Source organism: Ursus maritimus, unplaced genomic scaffold (genome assembly GCF_017311325.1).
Source record: "Ursus maritimus isolate PB19 unplaced genomic scaffold, ASM1731132v1 scaffold_2, whole genome shotgun sequence".
Lineage (NCBI taxonomy): Eukaryota > Metazoa > Chordata > Mammalia > Carnivora > Ursidae > Ursus > Ursus maritimus.
The window spans coordinates 36155618-36178968 of record NW_024424452.1 but is presented as its reverse complement, the minus strand read 5'-3'; the positions used below and the strand labels follow the sequence as shown (position 1 = coordinate 36178968).

Here is a 23351-nt window from a genome sequence, read left to right as displayed (position 1 = left end):
GTTGGCAGAGTAATGGTTAGAAAGGTTATGTTGAATATTTTGGATGTTTATCCTAAGGAAAATGGGAAGCCAGTGGAAGATGTCAAGTTGGATGGTGACATGATCAGGTGTGTTGGCTGCGCTGGCAGAGAACAAGTGATGTGCGAGGTTAGAGGGCTATTTCAGTCGGCCCCAATGGTGCTGTTAAGAATGGTGACAGTGGAGAACCAGTCAGGTCTGAGAGAGAATTTTTAGGCAGAAGCCACAGGACTTGATGGAATGGTTGAGCAGAGGAAGAGGGAGTGCGCTGGTAGCATGATCAATTGTGTGTTTGTGGCGCCACATGCTGGAGGCAAACAGATCAAGAGCTAAAAGCTTAAAAGCTTAAGTTCAGTGTAGGGCATGTGTTTTGATGCCTCAGACATTCAAAAGCAGATGTCTCACAGACACTTGAATATAGGGATCTGGAATGCAGGGAGAGAAGAAATGTGGGCGAGACATAAAGTGAGGTCTTTGTAGTCATGGAAGTGGTGAAGCTCTCTTGGGGGGGGACCCCGTACTCAGGTGAGCTGAGGATACAGTAAGCAACAGAAGCATGTTAAAATTCGGCTGCGAGGCGCACAGAGAGCCGACGAGGAGAGTGGCGCTAGTTCTAGAGAGGGCAAGTCGGAACCACAAAGTGTCCCTCTCAACAAGCCAAAGGTACACAAGCTGGGCGAGCCGGCAGCTTCGCATTGCCAAAGCGGGCTTCGGGCCTGGAAGGCAGCGCGGGCTCCCCCCGCCGCTGGCGCGCGGTCTGTGCCTAGCGTCGAGGGACGGAGATTCCTCTGGCCCCCAACAGTCATACCCGTGGTGCAGAGGGCAAGACTGGAGGGACCCGTCGTCAAACGCTCTCGGCCCCATCGCCCAGTTTGTGGAGGCCGCCCCGCGGTGGGTGCCTGGAACGGGTTGTGAGTCAGTTCAAGCCCACCGCCAGAAGCCCACCACCGAACGGATCCCAGCCGCCCCAGGAGCGCGCAGCAGTGCTGCGCGACGGGGTCGCCGGAAGTGAGCACACCACTTCCGGTTCCCAGCCCTGTGGGCCTTTCTAGCGCTCCTCATCTCGCTGGCATTCCCGCCGGCCTGCAAGGCTGGCTGCGAAGCGCTAGCCTCCGCGTCGCTCCGGAGCCGCGCAGAGCCTTCTGGGAGCCGTACGGCGCAAGGCCGGCTACCACCCCCGGCGCTGGGCGGGTAGGGTAGCACGCGGGCCTTTGCCGCACTGCGTGGCCGCAGGCGTCCAGCCCTCCGTACTGCGGCGGCGGAGCCGGGGTTGGAGGGGACTTCGAAGTCTGGGGCTGCCTCACGGGATTGCGCTGGAACTTTCTTCTACGTTTCGGGGAGCTAACGATTTGTACCCGCCGAGATCATGCATTCACGCTCCATACCCACAGCCCCGCCCGTCTTCAAAATTCGCTGCCATCCAAAACCACTAGCGTGTAGAACAAGTTCACTTCATTGCCATCCTCAGACAATAGCATTTATTAGATGCCATACCGCACATAAGATAAACTTAATCACAGCCTAGTGAGAGCGTGCATTCTAGAAATAAGAGGGATGAGAACACACCGAAATCGGTAAAATCAAAACATTAGACAGTACAAGTGCACATAACAAACATACTTCTGAGGTATCCAAACGAACTAGAGATTACAGCATATTCTCAGGGTTATATATACATTTATGTTATATCCCCAGCCTCCCCAGGGTGTTAATGCAAGGAGGGATGTCAAAAAATAAAAGACAAAAAACCGTAGTCAAATGGGCATGAAAAGATGAGTAATGATCATCCTGACATCAGATCAATAGCTCTCTCAATCCACAAAACTAAAGCAGATGAATATACATACTTCAGATGAAGAGCACTGTTCCTTTTTTAACGGATGGTCAAAGCAAAAACACGTTACTGCTGAAATCCTATAAGGATAACGAGTTCAATGAACCATTCAAAATAGACTAATTAGATAAGCTATAATTTGTCTTGTACACATACTCAATAAATTGGCACATTACTTTGAGCAAAATCGGCGGTATCATGCTGCAGTCATCAGAACAATGCCACTTAATTATATGGAATCTCAGAAGTCAAAGACTCAAAACACCACTTACTGTGAAATCTCACTTGTTTTCACTCCCTGTATACTGGGCTAGTCATCTTCTGTGTTAAATGGGGAGATGTGAATAGCCTATTAACTACTGCAACAAAGCTCTAAACAAAACCATATTGAGTCCAACTCCTTCCAGATTAACGACTAAATCCCACAATTTCTTTAGTTGAAAATATAAACTGCTGACATCTGAAATCTGAAATAATGCTGTTTGTATCAATGATGGCTGTTAATACACCCTGTTAATACACATTAAGTAACTGTTTGATACACATTTTCATCTATGCATTAACAACTGAAAACACATTTGTTCAAAAGTCAATTTCTTCAGTACAAAGTTCTCACCCTGCATAGTATGTCAACATCCATGCTGCAAAAGGCAGTGAAGCAACCGTTCATAACAATAGCTCTTGCGTTTCTCATCCCTGTATTAACTTTTATCCAGTATTTCTTAATACTAACATACTAGGCTAATATCTTTGAGTTAATGACAAACTGAAATCTAGCTTCATCGGTTGACACTGTAAACAGAAAGGTGAAAAAGCCATCATCATAAAAACAGCATGGATCTCACTGGTGGACTCACACCTTCCTCCGACTTTTTGGGCTCAGAGCAGCTTGAATTGCATCCAGCAAATGTATTTAGGTGTAAGTGCACAATAAGGCAACACTTGAAAATATGCCTCTTTTACAGTAACTGACACTCAAAGTTTTACTTATATTTAATTTTTTCTGCATACCAGTTATTAACAATGGTTATTATACCAAAAAGGCATCTTAATTAATGTTAATGGTTTTATAAAAGTGCTATTTTTCTAAATCTCTTATGGAGGTTTGGCATAATCTTATAAAATCTGGAAAATAAAGAAAAATGTAAAACCTGAATTTAATTGTGAAGGAAGCCTCATCTGGGAAGGTGACTTCCCATATTGAGGTACAGAAGAGCATTTACGGCATAAATTCTCACCTTCCCGCATACTGTCATAGGAGCAAAGGAAAGCATGGCAGCTCCCATCTTTTATGTCAGCCCCATTCTGTCCAAGGTAGTCTTAGATAGTCTTCCTTACTTTCTGCAGTGGCTGTGCAAGTAGGGGCCTCTTTCCCAATTTCATTCCCTGCCCTGCAACTCTGTTCAGGCACTGAAGACAGAAGCAGGAGAGCTGGTGTATAGTGCTTTCTGGTATTTAGCAAAGATTATTAGATCCTAAAGATGGCTGATAAGAAATCTAACTAGAAACCATCTTCCTACACAATTCTAAGCTCCCCAGAGCTCTGCTGAAGAACAACCTACAGATGACCTCACTTCTTTAGGACCCTAAAACCCCAGCAGACTGGTGTCTCATATTGAGCGGAGACATCAGAAAAAAGATTCTAGTATGACCTTGACATTCAGAGCACAGGGTCTCAACTGTGGTTATGCAAACAAGAAACAAGAACAACAAAAAGGGGGAGATTGGGTGAGCTGGGTTAGTCTCCATTTCCCTTACTCACCAGGAGTATTTTCTTGTCTCTGAACAGTGTTAAGAGCTTACAGCAGTAGCCAGCATCTTTTTGTATATTGTTCCCAATCTGCTGTTCTGTAGAAAGACCGCATCTTCCAGGTACTACTCTCCTAAAGAGGCCTATTATTGCTCACGAGGTTTCCCAGTGATAACCGCGCTTTAGTCAATGCTGTACTTCTATACTATTTCAGTAGAGTTAAGACATTCTCACATCCTGATCAAAAGTCCATTAAAAACTGGTTTTGCTAACAGGTACACAATCAATTTTGCTTTAAAGAGAAACTGTGTATGCATGTATATTTACAAGATTCCCTGGTTCTTTAACATTAGTGACCACTCCATTCAAAACCATTTTGCTCCTATATTTACATGTAACAGCGGTATCTAAAGACCTATATTGTCAAGTAGCTTGGTTAAACTCTTAATAGTTTTCTGTATGTATTTTTCTTTGGAGATCAGGAGGAAATTTTTTTTAACCAAAATCCAACTAAAACCATAAGGACTGTATTCTGTAGAGTTTGCGATCTCTGATCTGATCATAGGGATGGGAGTTTGAACTGGAAGTCCTGGAGAATCTCTCTATTGCTTTATTACCACACACGTTAAGTCAGGCTTGGGATAAAGCAAAAAAGGCAATGAAAGGGTTCCAGGATGCGTGTGCACAAGGTAGTCTCCATGATGACCACCCTTACCCACCCATCATCTCAGCCTTCCTGGCTGCTTGCAGTCTGAACACAAATGCAGACACATAACAGGGCTGAAGAATGCACAGCCTTCAGTGTCAGAGAGACCCAAGGTTAAATGCCAGCTTCAGCACATGCCTATTTTTGTCTTAGGCAAGATACTGTCTTTACCTCTGTGGGCTTCAGCTTCCTTGTTTATGAAACAAGGATAGCCCTTTCTCTGTCAGATTTATCCTGAAGATTAAATTAGATAATACACACCTAAAGCATCTAGCATGTTCACTAAACAATAGTTCCTGTTATTCATAGAAAGGCAGGAAATGTGCTTTGGTCGAGACTTAGAGGTAACTCCTTCCAGAGAGGAGCAAATATCTTTCCCTAGATCAAGCCCAGGCACCAGAAAAGGCTTCAGTCAGATTGCCAAAATTCCTTGCAAAGGAGTCACAAAGGCCAGTGGCATCAGATCTGAGAATGGAACTCCATGGATTCTAATAGCCGTTATGACACCAACTTGTCCACCTATTTGGGAACTTTTCACACCAGGCACAAAAGCTTCTAAACCACATCAGAAATTCACATGTGAAATATCATCTCTTACAAATGTTACATTTAGTTATAACCCAAAAAAGTGTAAGATAGAAATAGACAGATTACTTTCCTAGATACTACTGCAGAACTGGCAAAAAGAAAAAAAAGGAAATTCTCCTTCTTCTAAAACTTACTCAGAAACCACATAACAAAATTAAAAGGACTTCTAGGAAGACTTTCATTTTAATGAAAACTGAATTTAAAAAAAAGTTCCATATCATTCTGTGGCGCATACAAATGGAATGTGAACAGTGAGTGAGTTACTGAGTTATAATCCTGGCTTCATTCACTAGCTGTGACATTGATTATGCCTCCTTGGTTATAAAACAGAAATGATAGTGCCTAAAGCAAGGTTGTAGTGGAGACTAAGTGACATGTGACATGGAATGCATGTAAAGTGCCAGGCACATAAAGGGTAACTGGTCCCCAGTTTTCAGTATAGATACTGACAAGCACAGCATTAATGAAAACTTGCTATATTTACATGGTGGTTTCCATATGGGTTTGCTGATGAACAACGAGATGCATATTCAACCTGAAACTTTTCCCACACATGGTACATTTAAAAGGTTCCTCTCCTGTGTGGCTCTTCTGGTGGCATGCAAGCTCTGAGTCCAAAATAAAGCTTTTTGCACATGTTTTGCATTTATGGGGCTTTTCCCCTCTATGAATGCTCTGATGGGAAATAAGCTCAGAGACACGAAGGAAGGTCTTCGCACACTCGGGACATTTTAGGGGTTTGAATTTTGAGAACAAAAGTAAATTTTCCCCACAGTCGTTGCACTGTTCAGAGTCATCCTCATGGCCCTGCTCGGGGAGGACAAGGTGTGAGGGCTGCCCAAAGTACTTCACACAGTGGGTGCATCGGTACTGGGTGGCTGACATGTGCGTTTTCTCATGCAAAGCAAGATGTGTTTTCTGACCAAAATATTTACCGCAGTCAGTACCTTCATAGGCTTTTTTGGCAGCGTGGGTTTTCTGATGCTGTGACAATGCTGGGAGCCACATAAAACCTCTCCCACATATGCCACATGTGTGGGGTTTCTCCTTTATGTGGATATTCATGTGCCGAGACAGATGTGAGTGCTGGCGGAAGCTGCTGCCACACTCAGCACACTTATAAGGCTTCTCGCCAGTATGGATCCTCCTATGTGTCCTCAGGTTGGCTCTATGATTGAAAATCTTCCCACAGTCACCACATTTATACTTTTTCTCCCCTGAATGAGTTTTCTGATGCAAAACAAGGTATGAGTTATCACTGAAGCTTTCATCACATTCAGGACACTTGTACAAATTTTTGGCTTCTTCCCCAGGAAATTCAAGAATTTCAGAAAGTGCTCTGGTTCCTAAACATTGAGATAGTTCTAGTAACGGGGTTTGGTTTTCAATGGTAACTAATAGGCTTATGAACCTTTTCTTGCAAGCAGGAGCTCCACCTGATACTTTCCTTTCTGGGTCTCCAACTCCAGTGTGAGATTTTTTTGGGTAATAGACAAGGGGCACAGTGATGGAGGAGCTTTCTGGGGCAAGTTCTTCAAATCCCGTAGACTCTAGATTTAGCTGTTGAGAAATCTCAGTCTTGCCTTCCCCTCCTGTTGATAAAAACAAAACAAAGCAAAACATAGACAACACCCTCAAGTGGTACTGGGAAAAGAACAAGCTAGTTACACAAGGACCAAGAATCTGTAGATGGCTTATCCTAGAACCCAGACATTCATACTATACAAAATCAGGCCAGCAGGCTCTACTGACTTCCCAGAGGATCTAGTTGTTGGTGATCCTGTGAGGGGAGAAAGCAGAAAAGAGGTGTAACTAAGCTAGGGTCTATAGGATAGGAACTAAGGGCAATCTTGGTAGATGCTGTCTAGAGGAGGTTTCCAGTTAGTCTCCCGAGTCTCAGGAACTTTTCATCATTTAAGCAATCTTAAGTGACTGCTGAGCAACCACAACTAGAATAAGAGAGAAAGAAAGAGAGCAAGTGAGTGAGTATTCTACCTAGCAGAGAAACAATCTGTTATTAGAAATAGCTTTATTTTGTCACCAGGAGAGTTCTTCAAAATTTCTTTATCTCTCCTGGAGGAAAGATCAAGGTAGAGCTGCCATGCACACAGCAGCCAAATGATAACTGGTCTCACTGGACGGCTGACAAAACTTAGGCTGCCAAAAAACATTCTTTTTAAATATTTGTCCAAATATTCTTAATTTGTAAAGCCAACATATCAATATAAAAGGGATCTTTCCTTCCAGAGAAACAGCCTCTGATTGCCCTAGCGCACTCCCTAGCAAGGATTTCTGGGCTGCAGCGTAGTGTGGGAATCCAAATGATACCCAGTAGTTATGCTGTCTTGAGGAGACCAAATTCAGGGATGCCAGGATGGCTAGAATTTGATAACAAAATACTGGGGACAAGGCAGGTGCCCAGGCAGAGCTCTGGACATCTAGGTAGGGCCCTGTTAAGACTTGGGCTGAATATTAATCTGTAAGTGCACATGAGGAAACTACCCTAGACTGGGAAAAGAACCATCAAAAAGAAACACAGAGAACAGTCTTCAGAGTTCACATCATACATAGTTCAATAGTTCATGTTCCTGTCAGCCAAGATGGAACACACAAGATATCGGGCAGTATCCTCAGAAAGACATTGCCTTAAAAGCAGGTCAGATGGGCCCTAGACTGAAGGCTGCTCTGAATACACCCTAACAAAGCACAAAGCAAGCCCTGAAAGGATCATACTGATCTCAAGTAACTGAAATACAAAGTCCAAAAATATTTTAAAAAATACAACAAAAGCGAACATCCAACAACATAAAACCCACAATGTCTAGCATCCAATCAAAAATTATCAGACATGTATAGAAGCAGAAAAATATGACCCATAATTAGGAACAAAATCAATTTACAGAAACAGACCCAGAAATGACACAGAGAATCAAACTAGTAGAAACAATGTTCGGATAGCTATAACTATACTTCTTATGTTCAAGAAGGTACAGGGAAACATGAACATGATGAAGAGAGAGGTGGAAAATATGAAACATGAGTTATGATATAGTTGCAAGAGTCAACCCTAGTCAGAGACAAACTCTACTCAGGCGTGGGAACATTTCTGCATATAGTTCCCCTTACGTGAAAATGGCATAGCACCCCCTTAAGAGTAAATCAATTTCGAATCTTTAGTAGATGATAGTAACCTATAGTCATGAGGTTTTGCAAGTAAAACTGTGAACTGACTTTAACACATATTTGGGAAGATTATTGGGTATGGCCATGTCTTATGCAAAACCACAGTCACTGTACTAGATAAGATTTTTTGTCTTTTAGAAATCATCTCCTTTGAATACTTCCCTATCATGCAAGTTCTTGTCATATCCACATAGATCACCCAGAGATAGGTTCCATGCCCCCATACCAACATGTGAATGACACATGAAATCCTGTTGCTAGAACTGAGTAAAGTTCCAAAATCCAGGAAAAAACAACTGCCTTACCCATCAAGGCCATATCCTCGAAACACTCCTGTGTAGTGTCTCTGCTGAAGGACCTCTGGGCAGGGTGCAGACTCACATACTCCTCTTGAGAAAAATACACAGCCAGATCCTCAAACAGCATTGGCCCCTGAAACAACATGAGAGCCCATCTCAGGACAAGAGGCCCCAAGGCCACCCCCTCACTCAGTTTAGGAAGACTGAGAAGAGCTAGAAATACCAGAACCAAGGGAGAAAGGGGCTTGGTGTAAAAGATTCCTGAGTGCTGGGGACTGTGTATAAATGGGTTCTAAGGGTGGTAGTGGAAACTGGGAAGGGGTAAAAATGGACATAATTTCTGAAGCAGTGGTATAAGGGCCAAGACGGTGAACTGTAAGAAGTTCTAGAAGAGAGTTCTAGAAAAGATGAGGGAACTCTCAGGGAGAGAAACCATTAAATACAGATGCTCTAAGGGAAAGAAAACTGAGCAGCCCAGGAAGAATCATGAAAAGGGACAGGGGTTCCAGTGTTCTCCTAACATCCTTCTGCTTGCTAGTCTCTCTCCTCCCTGCACATGACACTCACTGCTAAGCTCTCTTTAGAATCATGTCCAGGCTTAGTCCTCCTTCCCTCAGTTTACCAGTCTTACAAACCAACAGAACCTCAACGTGATTAAGAATCGCCTAGGGGTTTTGTTTCTGTGCTTATCAAAAGGTGTGGGATGTGCTTAGAAATCCGCAAGTTTGAGCAGCATTCCAGAAAGCCAATAAATTTTGAGGTACTCTGATAGCTTTCTCCAGTGGGCCCTGCTCCCGGTTGGTGGTTCTGAAAGGAAGAATGTGATAGGCCATTTCTCCCAAGTGCCTGGTCCAGGGACAAAGACAGCTTGATCAAAGGGCTATTTGGGGATCAGGAGCCCTCCCAACGAGACGGGCCCTCTTCCAAAGGAGGGCAGGCAGAGGCCGGAAAGTAGCGACAGGAACTGGACCCCGAGAAGGAACCTGGTCTTACCTGGCCGCCGGTTGTCGGAAGCGTGGACGCCATCTCAGGGGGTGGGAGTGTCTTCCTCAAGTGGCCACACTGACTTCGAGACAGATCTAGGAGGGGAGAGAATAATCCTCAGAGGGGCCAGTTTGGCTGCAAAGCCCCTCCATGCACTCCCAAGGCTTCCTCGCTTTCCCAACCCCTTTAAAACCTGAGCCGAAGGCTCCTCTCCACAGGCCAGCCTCTGAAGGGCCGACTCCTGGGCCGGCCAGGTACCACCTACCGCTCCGAGACTAGTGATGTTAGAAAGTCTCCCGCTACCCGGGCAGAAAAAGCAGAAGGCGACGCCCGACTGACACTCTAGACCGAAAGCACAGCTACTGCTAGGCTCTCACGCTCCTCTAAGCCGGAGCTGCCGGGAAAGCCGCCGGAAACGGCCCGCCCCCATGCTTTCATGAAGCTCTGCCCTGTGATTGGCCAGCGCTATTCCAAAGGGAGCAGTCCTTCTAGTGTGTTGACCAATCGAGTCCATTAACAGAGGGCCGATGATTCGCTGGGCATGCTGGGAGTTGTAGTTTTCCTTCCGTCTCTCAAAGTAAGTATTTCCGGTTCCGCTGCCTGGGTCTCCCGGGTGAGCTCCTGCCCGCTTACCTGCAGGCAGGTAAGTGAATAGGTAGGATGTGAAGAGGTAAGGTGACCCCGGAAGGACGTTATGTTTCAGGGAACAAGGAAAGTGAGAAGACAGGGAGACTCCGAACCCGAAGGACTATTGGCACCGAAATGTGGGTTCGGGCGGCAGTGCCCCGTGCGCTCAAAAAGTGGGTCCGACCAGGGTGAGGTGAGTGGCCAGGAATGCAAGTCCCAGTCTTGGCCTGAGCAGCCAAGTCCGCTGTATTTTGGGCGGACTGTGGGGCGTGGGCGAAAAGGGGTGTCTTCTGCGTGGACAGAGTTCAGATCAGCTTCGACCAGGTTGCTAGTCTCTGACCCAGTGCATTCTAGATGCGTTGTGCCCTGCGGCTGCAGCCGAGCTGAGCCAAATCAGGCTCAGAGCCACAGCGAAATCTCAAGCGGGAGTAGAGCCATTGGCTTGCTTTGCGAGACGCCTAAGCTTCACATTCGACCTGTCCCATTGCCACATATTTTACACTTTACTGACACTGGGTGTCATGGTGTATGGATTTGGAATTTAAAATTGAGTTCATTGTCAAGCTTTGCCACTGATTGCTTGGGTCATCTTGGCCAATATACAACTTTGCTTTCCTTGGCTGCAAAGAGTTCCAAATGCTTCTCCTCAGAGGGTAGTTTCAAATAAGTTGTCAGTTTACAAAGGTGTCAACTTACAAAGGTGAAAAAGCAAGGATGATAGATATACCTTAATAGAAAATACTGGGTAAGTCCCAATATATTTTCTTATTCTAGTGCTAATCATGTGCCTGTATCTAAAAGGTTACTCAAGAAATGGTTGCATGGTTATTGAAACAGTGTTATCAGAATTGGCAAAATAAGTAGTGGGAACGGGTGGAATATTAGACAGGACAGTTTCAGTTGCAAGTAACAGAAAACCCAACAAAACTATGTTCAAAAGTAGGGCAGGTACAGATTGGTTAATTCAGTGGCTCAGTGACATCATCGAGGTCCCAATGCTTCCATATTTCTCCTCCGCCATCCTTAGCATGTTGGTGAAAGTGACAGTGGAATCCACATAATACATGCAGACGTGCATTGTGCCAGATACCCATCCTAAACCAATCATTATCGGGTAAAAAGACGATACCTACTATAATTGGTTTTGACCAACCATGGTTCACCCCCTGGCACTGCAGGAAGGACCCAGCCTCCCCTCGCCAACTATCTGTACAAAATTAGGGTTCTGTTGGAAAAGAAAAAGGAGGAAGTAGAACAGATGTCAAATAGTAACTAAGAGCATCTGCCACAAGTGACATCTGTTGACAGCCAAGAGCTAGGCCTTCTGAGAATGGGTCACAAAAGAGGTATCTAGGGGCCCTAGGGAGAAGGAGAAAGGTGGGGAAAGGACAGATGGAAGAATGATAAGGAAAAATTTCCCCACAGGCTAGACCAATCCAAAGCCTAAATGCTGAAGAAGACCTAACAGCCTGGTACATGGAGGTCTAAACTGAAAGCACGTTCATCATCAAATCATGGTAGTGCTCAAGCAGTCATCTAACCCCCCCCTTTGTGCTTATATATAATGCTATTCTTACATCAAGGATATCTCTTTTAGGGCTCAGATTCTCCTGATTTTGATTTTTGACCCTTTCACCAAGAACAAGAGGCTCTTGTAGCCTTTTCCTTTGAAATTTGGTCTCCTAATAAAGAAATAAACACAGTTTCCGATAACCAGAAGTGAAGCCTGTGGTATTAACTCAATGGATAACCAGATAGAGAGGGTCATCTCTGAAATGGGAAAGGAAACTAAACCTTCCCTTGACCCTCTAACTACCAAAACTAAGCAAGTAGATCAAGAAGGGAGCTTGAAAGATTGATCTTGCTTGAAGTAAAGAGATGAGATACCAAGTTCAAGACCAAGATTGAAGGAATAAGACTGAATTATATGCCTACCTTGGTTTTTTAAAAAAATCAGAGATGCTTGACTATATATCCATTTTATGTTCAAGTCAAAGATTTCTTTAAAAGATTTTATTTATGAGAGAGAGAGAGAAGAGAGGGTGGGGAGAGGAGCAGAGGGAGAGGGACAAGAAGACTCCACACTGAGTGCAGAGCCAGATGCGGGGCTCAGTATCCAAAACCAAGAGTCAGACGCTTAACTGACTGAGCCATCCAGGCACCCCTCAAGTAACAGATTTTGAGAGTCAAAACTAAAAAATCCTGGGGTGCACGGAGACTGCTTAAGTTTCTCTCTCTCCCTTTGCCCCCTCCTCCCTGCCCTGCTCCCCCACTCTCTCTCCCTAAAAACAAACAAACAAAACTCAAAAGTCCTTTTGCTACAGCCTTCTGACAAGCTTCTTCATTTCAGCTTTTAACATATCAATAATAATACGTATGTATTAAAATTCTTTCTGTAGCCAAAGATATGCTGTGTCTCTGAAGATCACATTATCTTTTTAAAAATTAAAAATAACTTTTTATAGGAGCGTCTGGGTGGCTCAGTCAATTAAGCATTCAGCTAGGTCATGATCCCAGGGTCCTGGGAGGGTTGGGGCTTCCTGCTTGGCAGGGGGTCTGCTTCTCCCTCTCCCTCTGCCCATCACCCCCTCATGCTCTGTCTCTCATTATCTCTCGGTGTCAAATAAATAAATAAAGTCTTTAAAAAATAACTTTATTATTAGAAAAGCAGTATATGTGCATTTTAGAAAGTTAGAAAATACAGATAAGAAAAAAATAGAAAATAAAAGCACACATTCTTATCATTCAGAGATTACCAATGTTCCCTTTTAAGTATAGATATTTCTCCCTGGTAATTTTAAACATAATTTCCAGAACAAATTGCTCTCTACATTTGGCGTTTTTAACATTCCCAGACAGTACTGCTTTTCAGGGTCTGTGCCTTAAAAATAAGTATGTCTCTGGTTTTTACAGCCTTTGTATCTTTCGTGAGATGTAAATACCAACGAGAAATTGGCAGGCCCATATCAGGATGTACCAGAAGAGTATAGATAAGCAAGATTAGCTTTTTCTCCCAACTTCAGCAAGAGGCTTTTCTCGCAGAAATCCAGTTAGGATTGTGCTCTCTGGGCAGTTAGGAACCCTGGCTCACTAGTATCCAGTCTCTAATGAAGGGAATGATGGTTACTGGTCATGCCTGCAGGACTTCCTGTCACAGCAAGAGGCTCTCAGGACTTTGAAGCTAGGATTACCTCTAGCTGGGCAGGAATTCCTTCATCAGAGACTCAAAAAAGAAAGAGGAAGAAAGATAGAGGAAGGGAGGAAGGAGGAAAGAAAAGAAAGAAGGAGGAAGGAAAGAGGGAGGGAAAGAGGGTGGAAGGAAGGGAAGAGGGAGGAAGAAAGGAAGGGAAGGAAGGAAGAGAGGGAGGGAGCTAAGGGTCCTAACTTGTGCCTCCAATACATTAATCCTATGACCAGGAAGTGGTTTTGCTCTGTGTCAACTCTAACAGAATTCCTTCTCAGTCACTGAGGCTAGAAATGCTTCCAAAGGAAGATTCTGGACCTACTGATACTGATTGATTCTTGCAAATAGAAGCTGTAAGCAGAGGCTCCTGGAGGATGATAAGATCAGAGCATGCAGGTTGGCGAGTAGACAAGAGCACGGCATGCTTAGACAATTAATTCCCCCCCACCACCCCCCGCCAAGGGACCCTTCACATTGAGCCTTCTGAGATCAAGGGTTTAACTGTCTGAAACGCTTGGCCCAGGAGTGAACAAAAACAGCACGGCATAGCCAGGAGGGAAGTGATGGCCTTGCCTCTTTCTGCGCTGCAGCAGACAGAAAGGCTGTACCTGGAGGAATGAGGCACGGAGCCAGCCCGAGCGGGGAAAAGAGTTGCAGAGAGTGAGTGAAAGCCTGCTGTGTCTTGCTGTGGGTGATGCGCTCACAGTCAGAGGAAACCTACTGAAATGAAACCCATTTTATTAGTCAATATTTTTTAAAGATTTTTTAAAAATTTATTTATTTGAGAGAGGGAGAGAACACAGCAGCGGGGTGGGAGAGGGAGAAGCAGACTCCCCACTGAGCAGGGAGCCCGATGTGAGACTCGATCCTAGGACTCTGGGATCATGACCTGAGCCGAAGGCAGACATTTAACCAACTGAGCCACGCAGCCTCCATTAGTCAATATTTTTTAAATTACTAATACTGAATGACAGAGGGGGATAGTAAAACACATGCTTTTGCTTTGCTGGTAGATGGGTAAAGGAGCATATTATTTTATAAAGTATTTTATAAAGTAATTTGTCCCTAGTGTGTATAGCATGAGTTTTAAAACTATTCATACCATTTGATCTTGTAAATCTAATTACAAATATCTGTCTGTATTAATTGGGCATCTGATTCCATTAACTATACACAGAGACCCAAAATAACATTGGGTTAAACAAATAGACATCTATTTTTCTCTCACATATAATTCAAGCCAATATAACAGCTGTGCCCTGGAAAGCTGCCAGGGACCCAGGCTCTTTCTGCTTTGTGCTTCACTGCCAGTAGGGTATTTTCTCTCATGACTCTCAGACTCCCAGTCCAGCATGGCTTACTATCATGTCTCAGTTGCAGCCAGCAGGAGGAGGAAGAGGAGGGCGTGTCCCTTTCTTTTCAGGGCAGAACTTGGATGTTGCACCTGCCACTTCAGTTCACATCCCATTAACTAGAACTTAGTCACATTGTCAGAGAACCACACCTAACTCAAGGGAGGCTAGGAAACAATATTTGAGTAGCCTATGCCCAACTAAAAAGCACAAGTTATATCATGATGAGAAAGAAGAAGGAAGTAGACATTGGAGACAACTGGCAATCAGTGCCATGTTATCATAAGGAAATGTGTTGAAAATAGAAAATCATGAAGATGTTTATTGCAGAGTTATGTATAGTAGAGAAAAACTGGAAATGACCTAACGTCTAAGTATTTTTCCTCTTTCTCAGGAGGAAATATTACAACCAATTAACATGTCATTTTTTAGGAGTTTTATTTTTTTAATAGTATTGTGGCACATTCTTATTTTATTTATTTTATTTTGTTTCCGAGATCAGACGAGATCAGGCGCGTTCAGGGTGGTATGGCCGTAGACTATTTTATTTTGTAATATTTTATTTATTTATTTGACACAGAGAGAGAGCACAAGCAGGGGGAGCAGCAGGCAGAGGGAGAGGGAGAAGCAGGCTCCCCACTGAGCAGAGAGCCCGATGTGGGGCTCAGTCCCAGGACCCTGGGATCATGACCTGAGCCAAAGGCAGATGTTTAACCGACTGAGCCACCCAGGCGCCCTATCAGGAGTTTTTTGTTTTTTTTTTTTAAGATTTTATTTATTTATTCGACAGAGACAGAGACAGCCAGCGAGAGAGGGAACACAAGCAGGGGGAGTGGGAGAGGAAGAAGCAGGCTCACAGCGGAGGAGCCTGATGTGGGGCTCGATCTCATAACGCTGGGATCACGCCCTGAGCCGAAGGCAGACGCCTAACCGCTGTGCCACCCAGGCGCCCCCCTATTAGGAGTTTTAAACAACGTGGGGAAATACTAACATTAAAAAATTTTTAAGGGATCTCTCGCTGGCTGTCTCTATCTCTGTCCAATAAATAAATAAAATCTTTTAAAAAAATGTACTGAAGAGAACAATAAGGAGACATGCAAATGTTCAATGATCATCTTGGGTTGGTGAGCAAATGGTAATTTTTTTCTTCTTTATGCTCTTATATATTTTTCTTATTACGGTGAGTAGGTATTTCTTCCAAAACTAGTCTGGAGTTGGACTGCATGGGTTGAAATTGCTCTCAACAGCTCTAACATCTTGGATTCATTACTTGACCTCTCGAAGTCTCAGTTTCATAGCTGCCAAAGAGGGACAATGAGTGTAAATACCTCAGGTTCTACCTCATGTCGTTGTTAGGATGATTAAATGAGATACTACGTGATACAACACTCTAGCATATAAGAAGTGCTCAAAAGTATGAGCTTTATCATTGAAAAGATTTTTAGGGGCACCTGGGTGGCTCAGTTGGTTGGGCATCCCACTCTTGATCTCGGCTCAGGTCTTGATCTCAGGATTGTGAGTTCAAGCTCCGTGTTGGGCTCCATGCTGGGCATGCAGCCTACTTAAAAAAAGAAAGGTTTTTATTTTTATTTATTTATTTATTTTTAAAGATTTTATTTATTTATTTGACAGAGATAGAGACAGCCAGCGAGAGAGGGAACACAAGCAGGAGGAGTGGGAGAGGAAGAAGCAGGCTCATAGCAGAGGAGCCTGATGTGGGGCTCAATCCCAGATCGCCAGGATCACGCCCTGAGCCAAAGGCAGACGCCTAACCGCTGTGCCACCCAGGCGCCCCAAAGAAAGGTTTTTAAATAAAAGTATTAATCAGACACATCAACAAAGTCCAGATAGAGCTTCCTGCAATGACATGTTTCCCAAGAACTTGGAAGAAGGGGAGTAAGGCTGAATGCTGAGAATTAAGCTGAGAAAATTGAGATGAAATCAATTTCTGCAGAAATAACAGGTAACTTTAAGCAAAGCCTGGATAGTTAAGCAAGTTGTGATTTGTGGGTCTGAAAAGGAACGTGTTTACAGAGGGGCCTCACCTGAGTGGAACCAAGAGGAAGAAGAGTCAGTAAGAGTCTGGCACCCTCCTAGCGCTGCTCAGGCAAAGGAACGTTGAACGCATGGGACAGTCATTCCTGACAGAGAAGGCTCTGCTGTGTCGGACCAGGGCCCGAGTAAAAGATCTCCTTTAAAACTCTGTTTCCCTTCCTTGTACCCCTGCTCACCAAGGACTTCCTGATTAGTGATCTAGCTTCCCAGGAACCCTAATAGAGGAAGGGGCGTCTGGAGCAGGGATAGGAGTATTCCAGTGACCCTTAACCATTATAAGCCAGTCTTTGGCTTAAGCCTCAGTATTTTGTGAGTCTGAGCAGTAAGCCCAGTCTCAGGGTGCACTGACAATATAACTGGAGAACCAGACCTTGCCAGTAGGCTGGCCTGACCCTCCCAGACCGGCTAAGGGGCCACGTGGTTGCCCTCGGCTCCCTCTGTCTTGGTTCTGTTGCAGCAAGTAAGATCATCCTTGGTGACCTAACAGATACACTTGCAGCATTTTACATCAAAAGGGAATTTCTTTGGAAGCAAATATTTGGTTCTTGGTTGTAGTGGCTTTGATCCATGCAAACGTTAATAAACCCTTTAGGACCACGAATCAAAATAATCTCCCCCACCTCAAGCCAGTCTCGTGGAGCCTTTTCCTCCTCTGGGAGTGCTCTCAGGGTGGTCTAGAGCCCTCTCAGGCCAGGCAGATGCTGGTCAACCATCTACAGTGCTTGCCATGAAGGGGCTTGTTCATGGTCTATTTCTGACACCCTGGAAAAATGTTTTCAGGGTCTTCCTGGAAAGCCTGCCTTTTGAAACCCAGCTGTCCTCCTGGGTGAGTCAGGAAAGTATAGGCATCGTGGTCTATAAAATGGGGACAAGCATACCTACTTCTCAGAGTTGGTGGGAAGTATACAGAGTCCCTCAGGAAGGGCTGTGACGCAGGGCATAGCACATGGCAGACACTTAGCAAATAGGCATTCACTCATAGTCCATTCTAAAAGTCCCACTGTCCTGTGTGACTGCCTCTGTGGAAATCCTTATCAGGCCATCTTGTAATCATACATCTGCCCAAAGGCAGAGAATACATCTCAGTCACCATTTGTACCCACAGCCCCTGGCACAGTGGCCAGGTCTCTTGAAGAGAGGGTAGAAGGAAGGAACAGAATCCCATATCTAAGCTCTGACCACACCTCACTCGCACTTGCTTTTTATTGGTGAAAATATCATATCGCTTGTGCATGTAAACAAGATCTCCGAGAGGATTCCAGGATCCTGGCAATAGTGATTATCTGGAGAACTCTAGCACTCAGAGTCAGAAAGAGGAAAACTTTGCACCATATCTCCTTTTGTTGTGCTCCTGAAAATTGGCCATGGGTATGCATACTTCTAAAAAAAGTTTATGTGAGGGGAGCCTGGGTGGCTCACTCAGTTAAGCATCTGACTCTTGATCTTGGCTCAGGTCTTGATCTCAGGGTTGTGAGTTCAAGCCCTATGTTGGGCTCCATGCTGGGTATGGAGCCTGATGTGGGAAACAAAGGCAAAGAGGAAACTTAGATTTCCTTGCTGCTTACAACCCACTGACAAGTCCTTGAAACAGGCAGAATGACTTTCCTCTAGAAACTCAACTGCTTTGATGTTGACACCTTGGTAAGGGCAAAAGGCAATCTTAGCCCGGCCTCTCCCCTGCTCCCCAGGATCCTGTAAGTCTACTTTAACATACGCAAATTCCTTTGGACACTTCCTTTATTTCTACCCCCCAAGATATATGTTAGCAATCGTCCTCCAAGCCTATGGCCCACTGATATACATCTGAAGGGTCTCATGACTGAGGTTTTACTAAACAGTAATAAATGACTTTTTCCTAACAATAGCTAGCCCCCTCAGGGTCCTGGAAACCTTGTTTCCAAATTACCTTGGAGGCTTGTGCTATCCCTAACCCTCTCCCAACTTGAAAGTATATAATCGGCCACGGCCACTCCTCGTGACCCCAGTGCAGATCTTTCTGCCTAAGGGTCCTCTCCCTGTGCTTTAATAAAACCGCCTTTTTGCCCCAAAGGTATCTCAAGAATTCTTTCTTGGTCCGTTGGCTCTGAACCCCACCACTTCAAACCACATCAGAACCTACTTTTAAAAAAATAAGATGAAGAGTTTGTGTTAGAAAGTCCCCCACCCCCAGTTAAGCCCAAACGAAAATATCATGTTGGGCACATCTGTAAAAATCATATAAAGAAGAAATATAAATGGTTAATAAAAATAGGAACAAGCGATCAAACTTACCAAGAAATACACATTAAAATTATGAGATCTTTTCACCCAGATCCAGAGAGGTAAGGAATAATAATAGGTTGGTGAGGATATATGCGACAGAAGCTTTCTCACTCTTGGTGTCAGAATAAACTAGTAAAACCTTTGGGCAGGAGTTTGTTTCCAAATTGAAATGTGGTCAATTAAAAATAATTTGGGGGGCACCTGGGTGGCTCAGTCAGTTGAGTGTTGTGTGGTCTTTTGAAACCCAGCTGTCCTCTTGGAAAAACTCTTGGTTTTGGCTCAGGTCACGATCTTGGGGTTGTGGGATTGAGCCCCACACTGGGAGTCTCCTTGGGGTTCTCGCTCTCGCTCTGCCCCTCCCCCAGCTCTCTCTTTCTAAAATAAATAAATCTTAAAAAAAATAATTTTAACCAACATTCTAGGAATTGTCCTGAAAAAAAAATCTGCAATGTGTGCAGGTTTCTCTATAAAGTTGTTACTTGCAATACTGTTTATAACCTGAATGTGTGGGTATTGCAGGGGAAACCTTGATTGCTGGCCCCTGTTATCCTCCTCCCCAACCCTAGTCCATCTATTGACAGAGTAGTGAGTAGGGCCCTAGGTAGGTGGTATCACCCACGGTTGGAATAAGAGAGTAGTACCCAACTTTGTTCCTCTATGGGCCAGATGAGACCCCAGGGACCAGAAGGGAGAGGTGAAAATTTAAATGCCTTAATTTCTGGAGAGATCTTGGCCTTGGAGATTCATAGAACAGTGAATATATATTACTTCCAAAATTAGCAGAGTAATCAAGCCAGGGCTCGGGAGGGGCAGAACCAGCCCATGTCGGTGGTGGCTTGCTGCTCACCCGGCCCAGAGAAGCCTGGTTAGCTCCCTGTCTCCAAGGCTGGGAGAGGGTTCTGCATCTGAGGCGGCAGGAATCGAGGGTTCCCCTGCAAGTGCTCCCTGGAGTACTGCCTCTGCTTGGCAGTTTGGAAGGCGGCCAAGCTACAGGAGTAGAGATTGCTGGCTCTCCGCAAGGGTAGTGCCTCTAGGTTTCTCCCTGCTTGACCGATGGCCATGAGTAGGCAAAAGAAAAATAACAGTACAGCAGAAGAGGCCTTGCAGCCAGGGGGAGGAGGAGTGGACGAGTGCTCAGAACAGGCAGCTCCTGATGAAATAGAACTGGACGAGACTGACGACCACACTACCCAAATCACTGAGCCGAGAGACCTTTTTTTTTTTTAAATATACCAGAGCCTTGGATTGACTGATTGATTGATTGATTGATTTTTATTTCTCAGAGAGAGAGAGTGCACAAGCACAAGCAGAGGGAGCTGCAGGCAGAGGGAGAAGCAGGCTCCCCACTGAGCAAGAACCCTGATGTGGGACTTGATCCCAGGACCCTGGGATCATGACTTGAGCGGAAGGCACCCGCTTAACCGACTGAGCCACCCAGCCATCCCAAGGGGCTGACTTTAATTGGTTAAACCAATTAGGGACCATTTTGGGGGTGGAATGGTTTTTTTTAAGAGGACAACTACCTTGAATAATCCTTGTAGTAACATGTGGTACCTCCTTGCCCTGAGGATAAAAGAGATCCTGTGTTAGAAGCTTAACGCAGTGCTTGGCAAATAAGTAAGCCCTTGGGAAAATATTTTCTCATTTGGTTTTAAAAAGAGTGTTTTTAAAGTTTGAATGGATGTATATGCCCTTCTCTGTTTTGGCAGTTCATCCTAAAGTACTGTGCATAGAACCCTGGAAACAATAGAATGTTATACCTCTGTCATCACATAGGGCGGGCTTCTCAAACTTTAATGTTTCAGTGTTTCAAACTTCCAATGTTTTAAGGTTTCTGAATCAGCTAGGGATCTTGTTAAACGTAGGTTCTTAGTTAAATGCAAATTCTGATTCAGTCTGGCTGCGGTCTGAGGTTCCATTTTTTTTTTTTAAAGATTTAATTTATTTGACACAGAGAGAAACACAGCAAGATAGGGAAAACAAGCAGGGCAAGTGGGAGAGGGAGAAGCAGGCTTCCCGCTGAGCAGGGAGCCCGATGTAGGGCTCTATCCCAGGACCCTGGGATCATGACCTGAGCTGAAGGCTGATGCCTAACGACTGAGCCCACCCAGGTGACCCTGAGGTTCCATATTTTTAACAAGCTCCCAGGGCGGCTGCTGCTGCTGCTGCTGGACCACAGACCACACTCTAAGTAGCAAGGACATAGGGTAGCATTTCACTTCTCCTGTGTTACTGAAGGGGTTTATCACTGCATCCATTTTCTATGGATGGGAACACCGGGAAAGGGGAGAAAGAAGAGGAGGAAAGCAAGCAATTTCCTTTTTTTAAACTTCATCTCTTTATTAAAAAAAAATTCAAACCTGGGACGCCTGGGTGGCTCAGTCGGTTAAGTATCTGCCTTCAGCTCAGGTCATAGTCCCAGGGTCCTGGGATTGAGTCCCACCTTGGGCTCCTTGCTCAGTGGGGACCCTGCTTCTCCCTCTGCCTGCCGCTTCCCCTGCTTGTGCGCTCTCCCTCTCTCTCTCACACAAATTAAAAAAAAAAAAAAAACTTAAAAAAAATTCAAACCTGTATATTTTGAAGGAGTAATGCAGCAAATACCTATGTACCTGCCAACCTAGCGTCACCAATTGGTAACATTTATGCTATTTGGTTTTAAGGGCATGACACAGAAATTGCCTACCTCACTTTCATTCTTGTCCATTGGTAATAAGTTTGCCATACAGCCTCACCTTGATGCAAGAGAGACTGAGAAATACAAGCCTACCTTGACAGCTATTTGCTTGCTGTAGGGGGTGGGGTTCTGTTACTATAAGAAGATGTGATAAAGCAGTTATTGGAGGAGAAGAAAGACTTGTGGGACAATAGACAGTAGGCAGCAGTTAGCCACCTCTGACACATTGACCCCTTAAATCTTGTAACCAGCTGTTCTCCTGGAAGTGGATTTTGAAAAGATCCGAGCTAAAGTTGCAGCCCATTTCTAGAAAGTATATAGGGCTTCAAAGTGCATTTTACACACCCACCTCATTCTTGATGACTGTTCTGCCCTCATTTATCTTGCTGTACTGTGTGGATCTCTCTAATCAATCTGAAAGCTTTTTTTTTTTTTTTGCAACAAGTTTAGTTTATAAATAATTTAATAATGAGGCACTAAATATAATTGTGTGGAGTCCTCAAAGTGTTCTGTATGGGCTCAAACACAGTTCACCACAGCATCTTTGGTTACAATAGCATGTCTGCAGTCCTTAAACATGTAACAGTGCAGAGCTGTAAAGAGTATTATATCGATTTTCATTTTGTTCAGGTGTTATTTTCAGCTTTCTTAAAAGAACAGGAACTTACAGGAACTGTTACAAAAAGGAAATATACAGGTTGCTTTATATAAATCAGGATTCCATCAGCCTCTATACGTATTATGTAGACAATAGATTATTCCTTGTTGTTTTATATTGCCTTGTTACATTACTTTTTTTTTTTTTTTTAAGATTTTGAGAGAGAGTAAGTGAGAGCAAGAGCACAAGTGGGAGGTGGGGGAGGGGGCAGAGGGAGAGGGAGAAGCAGGCTCCTGCCCCAGCAGAGTGGAAGTGGGAAGTGGGGCTGGATGGCAGGACCCGGGGATCATGAGTGGAGCTAAACGCAGACCCTTAACCAACTGAGCCACCAGGCGCCCCATAGTACTCTTGATCTATTTATACCAGTTACTTTTAAAACCTCTCATCTCTTTACTTTTTCCTTTTAAAAATGTTAAAAAGAATATGCTTTTAACTTCCCTAAGATAATGTTATTTTATTTAGACTTTTGATCTGTGATGCTTATTCTCTTGGATATGAATTAAATCCTTTTAGGGTGGATCATTCTAGGCTTTGTTGTAAGCAGGTCCTTCTTATTCCATCCTTTGGCTGTGTGGACCACTTTTATCTGAAGGCAAAGAATACCCTGCTTTATTATGTTTTTTTTTAAGATTTTATTTATTCATTCGACAGAGATAGAGACAGCCAGCGAGAGAGGGAACACAAGCAGGGGGAGTGGAAGAGGAAGAAGCAGGCTCATAGCGGAGGAGCCTGATGTGGGGCTCGATCCCATAACGCCGGGATCACGCCCTGAGCCGAAGGCAGACGCTTACCCGCTGTGCCACCCAGGTGCCCCTAAATCCCTGCTTTAAAGTTACTGTAAGATGTTGCTCAACTCGGGTTTTCTAACAGAACTTGAGTTCAATCTTGTGATACAGACCCTCCTGCACCTTGAGTGCGACCGACCCCTACCCATTGGCACGGCGACAGCCCTCCACAGCCTTTGTGTGGAGACGGACTGCTGTCGGCCGAGTCCACGCCACCACGCTTCCCCGGGTGTACGCGCCTCCGGGCACCGGGGATGGTAAAGCCGGAGCCCCGAGTCCAAGCGAGGGGAGCGTCAGCCCAGGCAGGACTGGAGGGAAGGGAGCAATCCCTGTCTCGGGAGCCCCCCGCCCGCGCTCTGCGTATGGGGCACTCAGCCGGGCCCAGAAGGTCC

General features: G+C 44.7%; 1 protein-coding gene across 2 annotated transcripts; it reads right to left on the bottom strand.

Annotated features, from left to right (window-relative positions):
* Positions 1-1481: 1481 nt before the first annotated feature.
* ZNF597 (zinc finger protein 597) lies at positions 1482-10301 on the bottom strand. Of its 2 annotated transcripts, none has more exons than XM_040635433.1 (4): positions 9556-10301; positions 9372-9457; positions 8385-8511; positions 1482-6488 (listed from the first exon to the last, which is right to left on the bottom strand). In XM_040635433.1, the coding sequence occupies exons 2-4, from the start codon at positions 9402-9404 to the stop codon at positions 5377-5379; spliced, it is 1272 nt and encodes a 423-aa protein (XP_040491367.1). In that variant the 5' UTR covers positions 9405-9457; positions 9556-10301; the 3' UTR covers positions 1482-5376. The 2 variants fall into 2 exon arrangements, with proteins under 2 accessions (XP_040491367.1, XP_008695039.1); XM_008696817.2 differs by having other exon boundaries at positions 9628-10300.
* Between the last annotated feature and the right edge of the window lie 13050 nt (positions 10302-23351).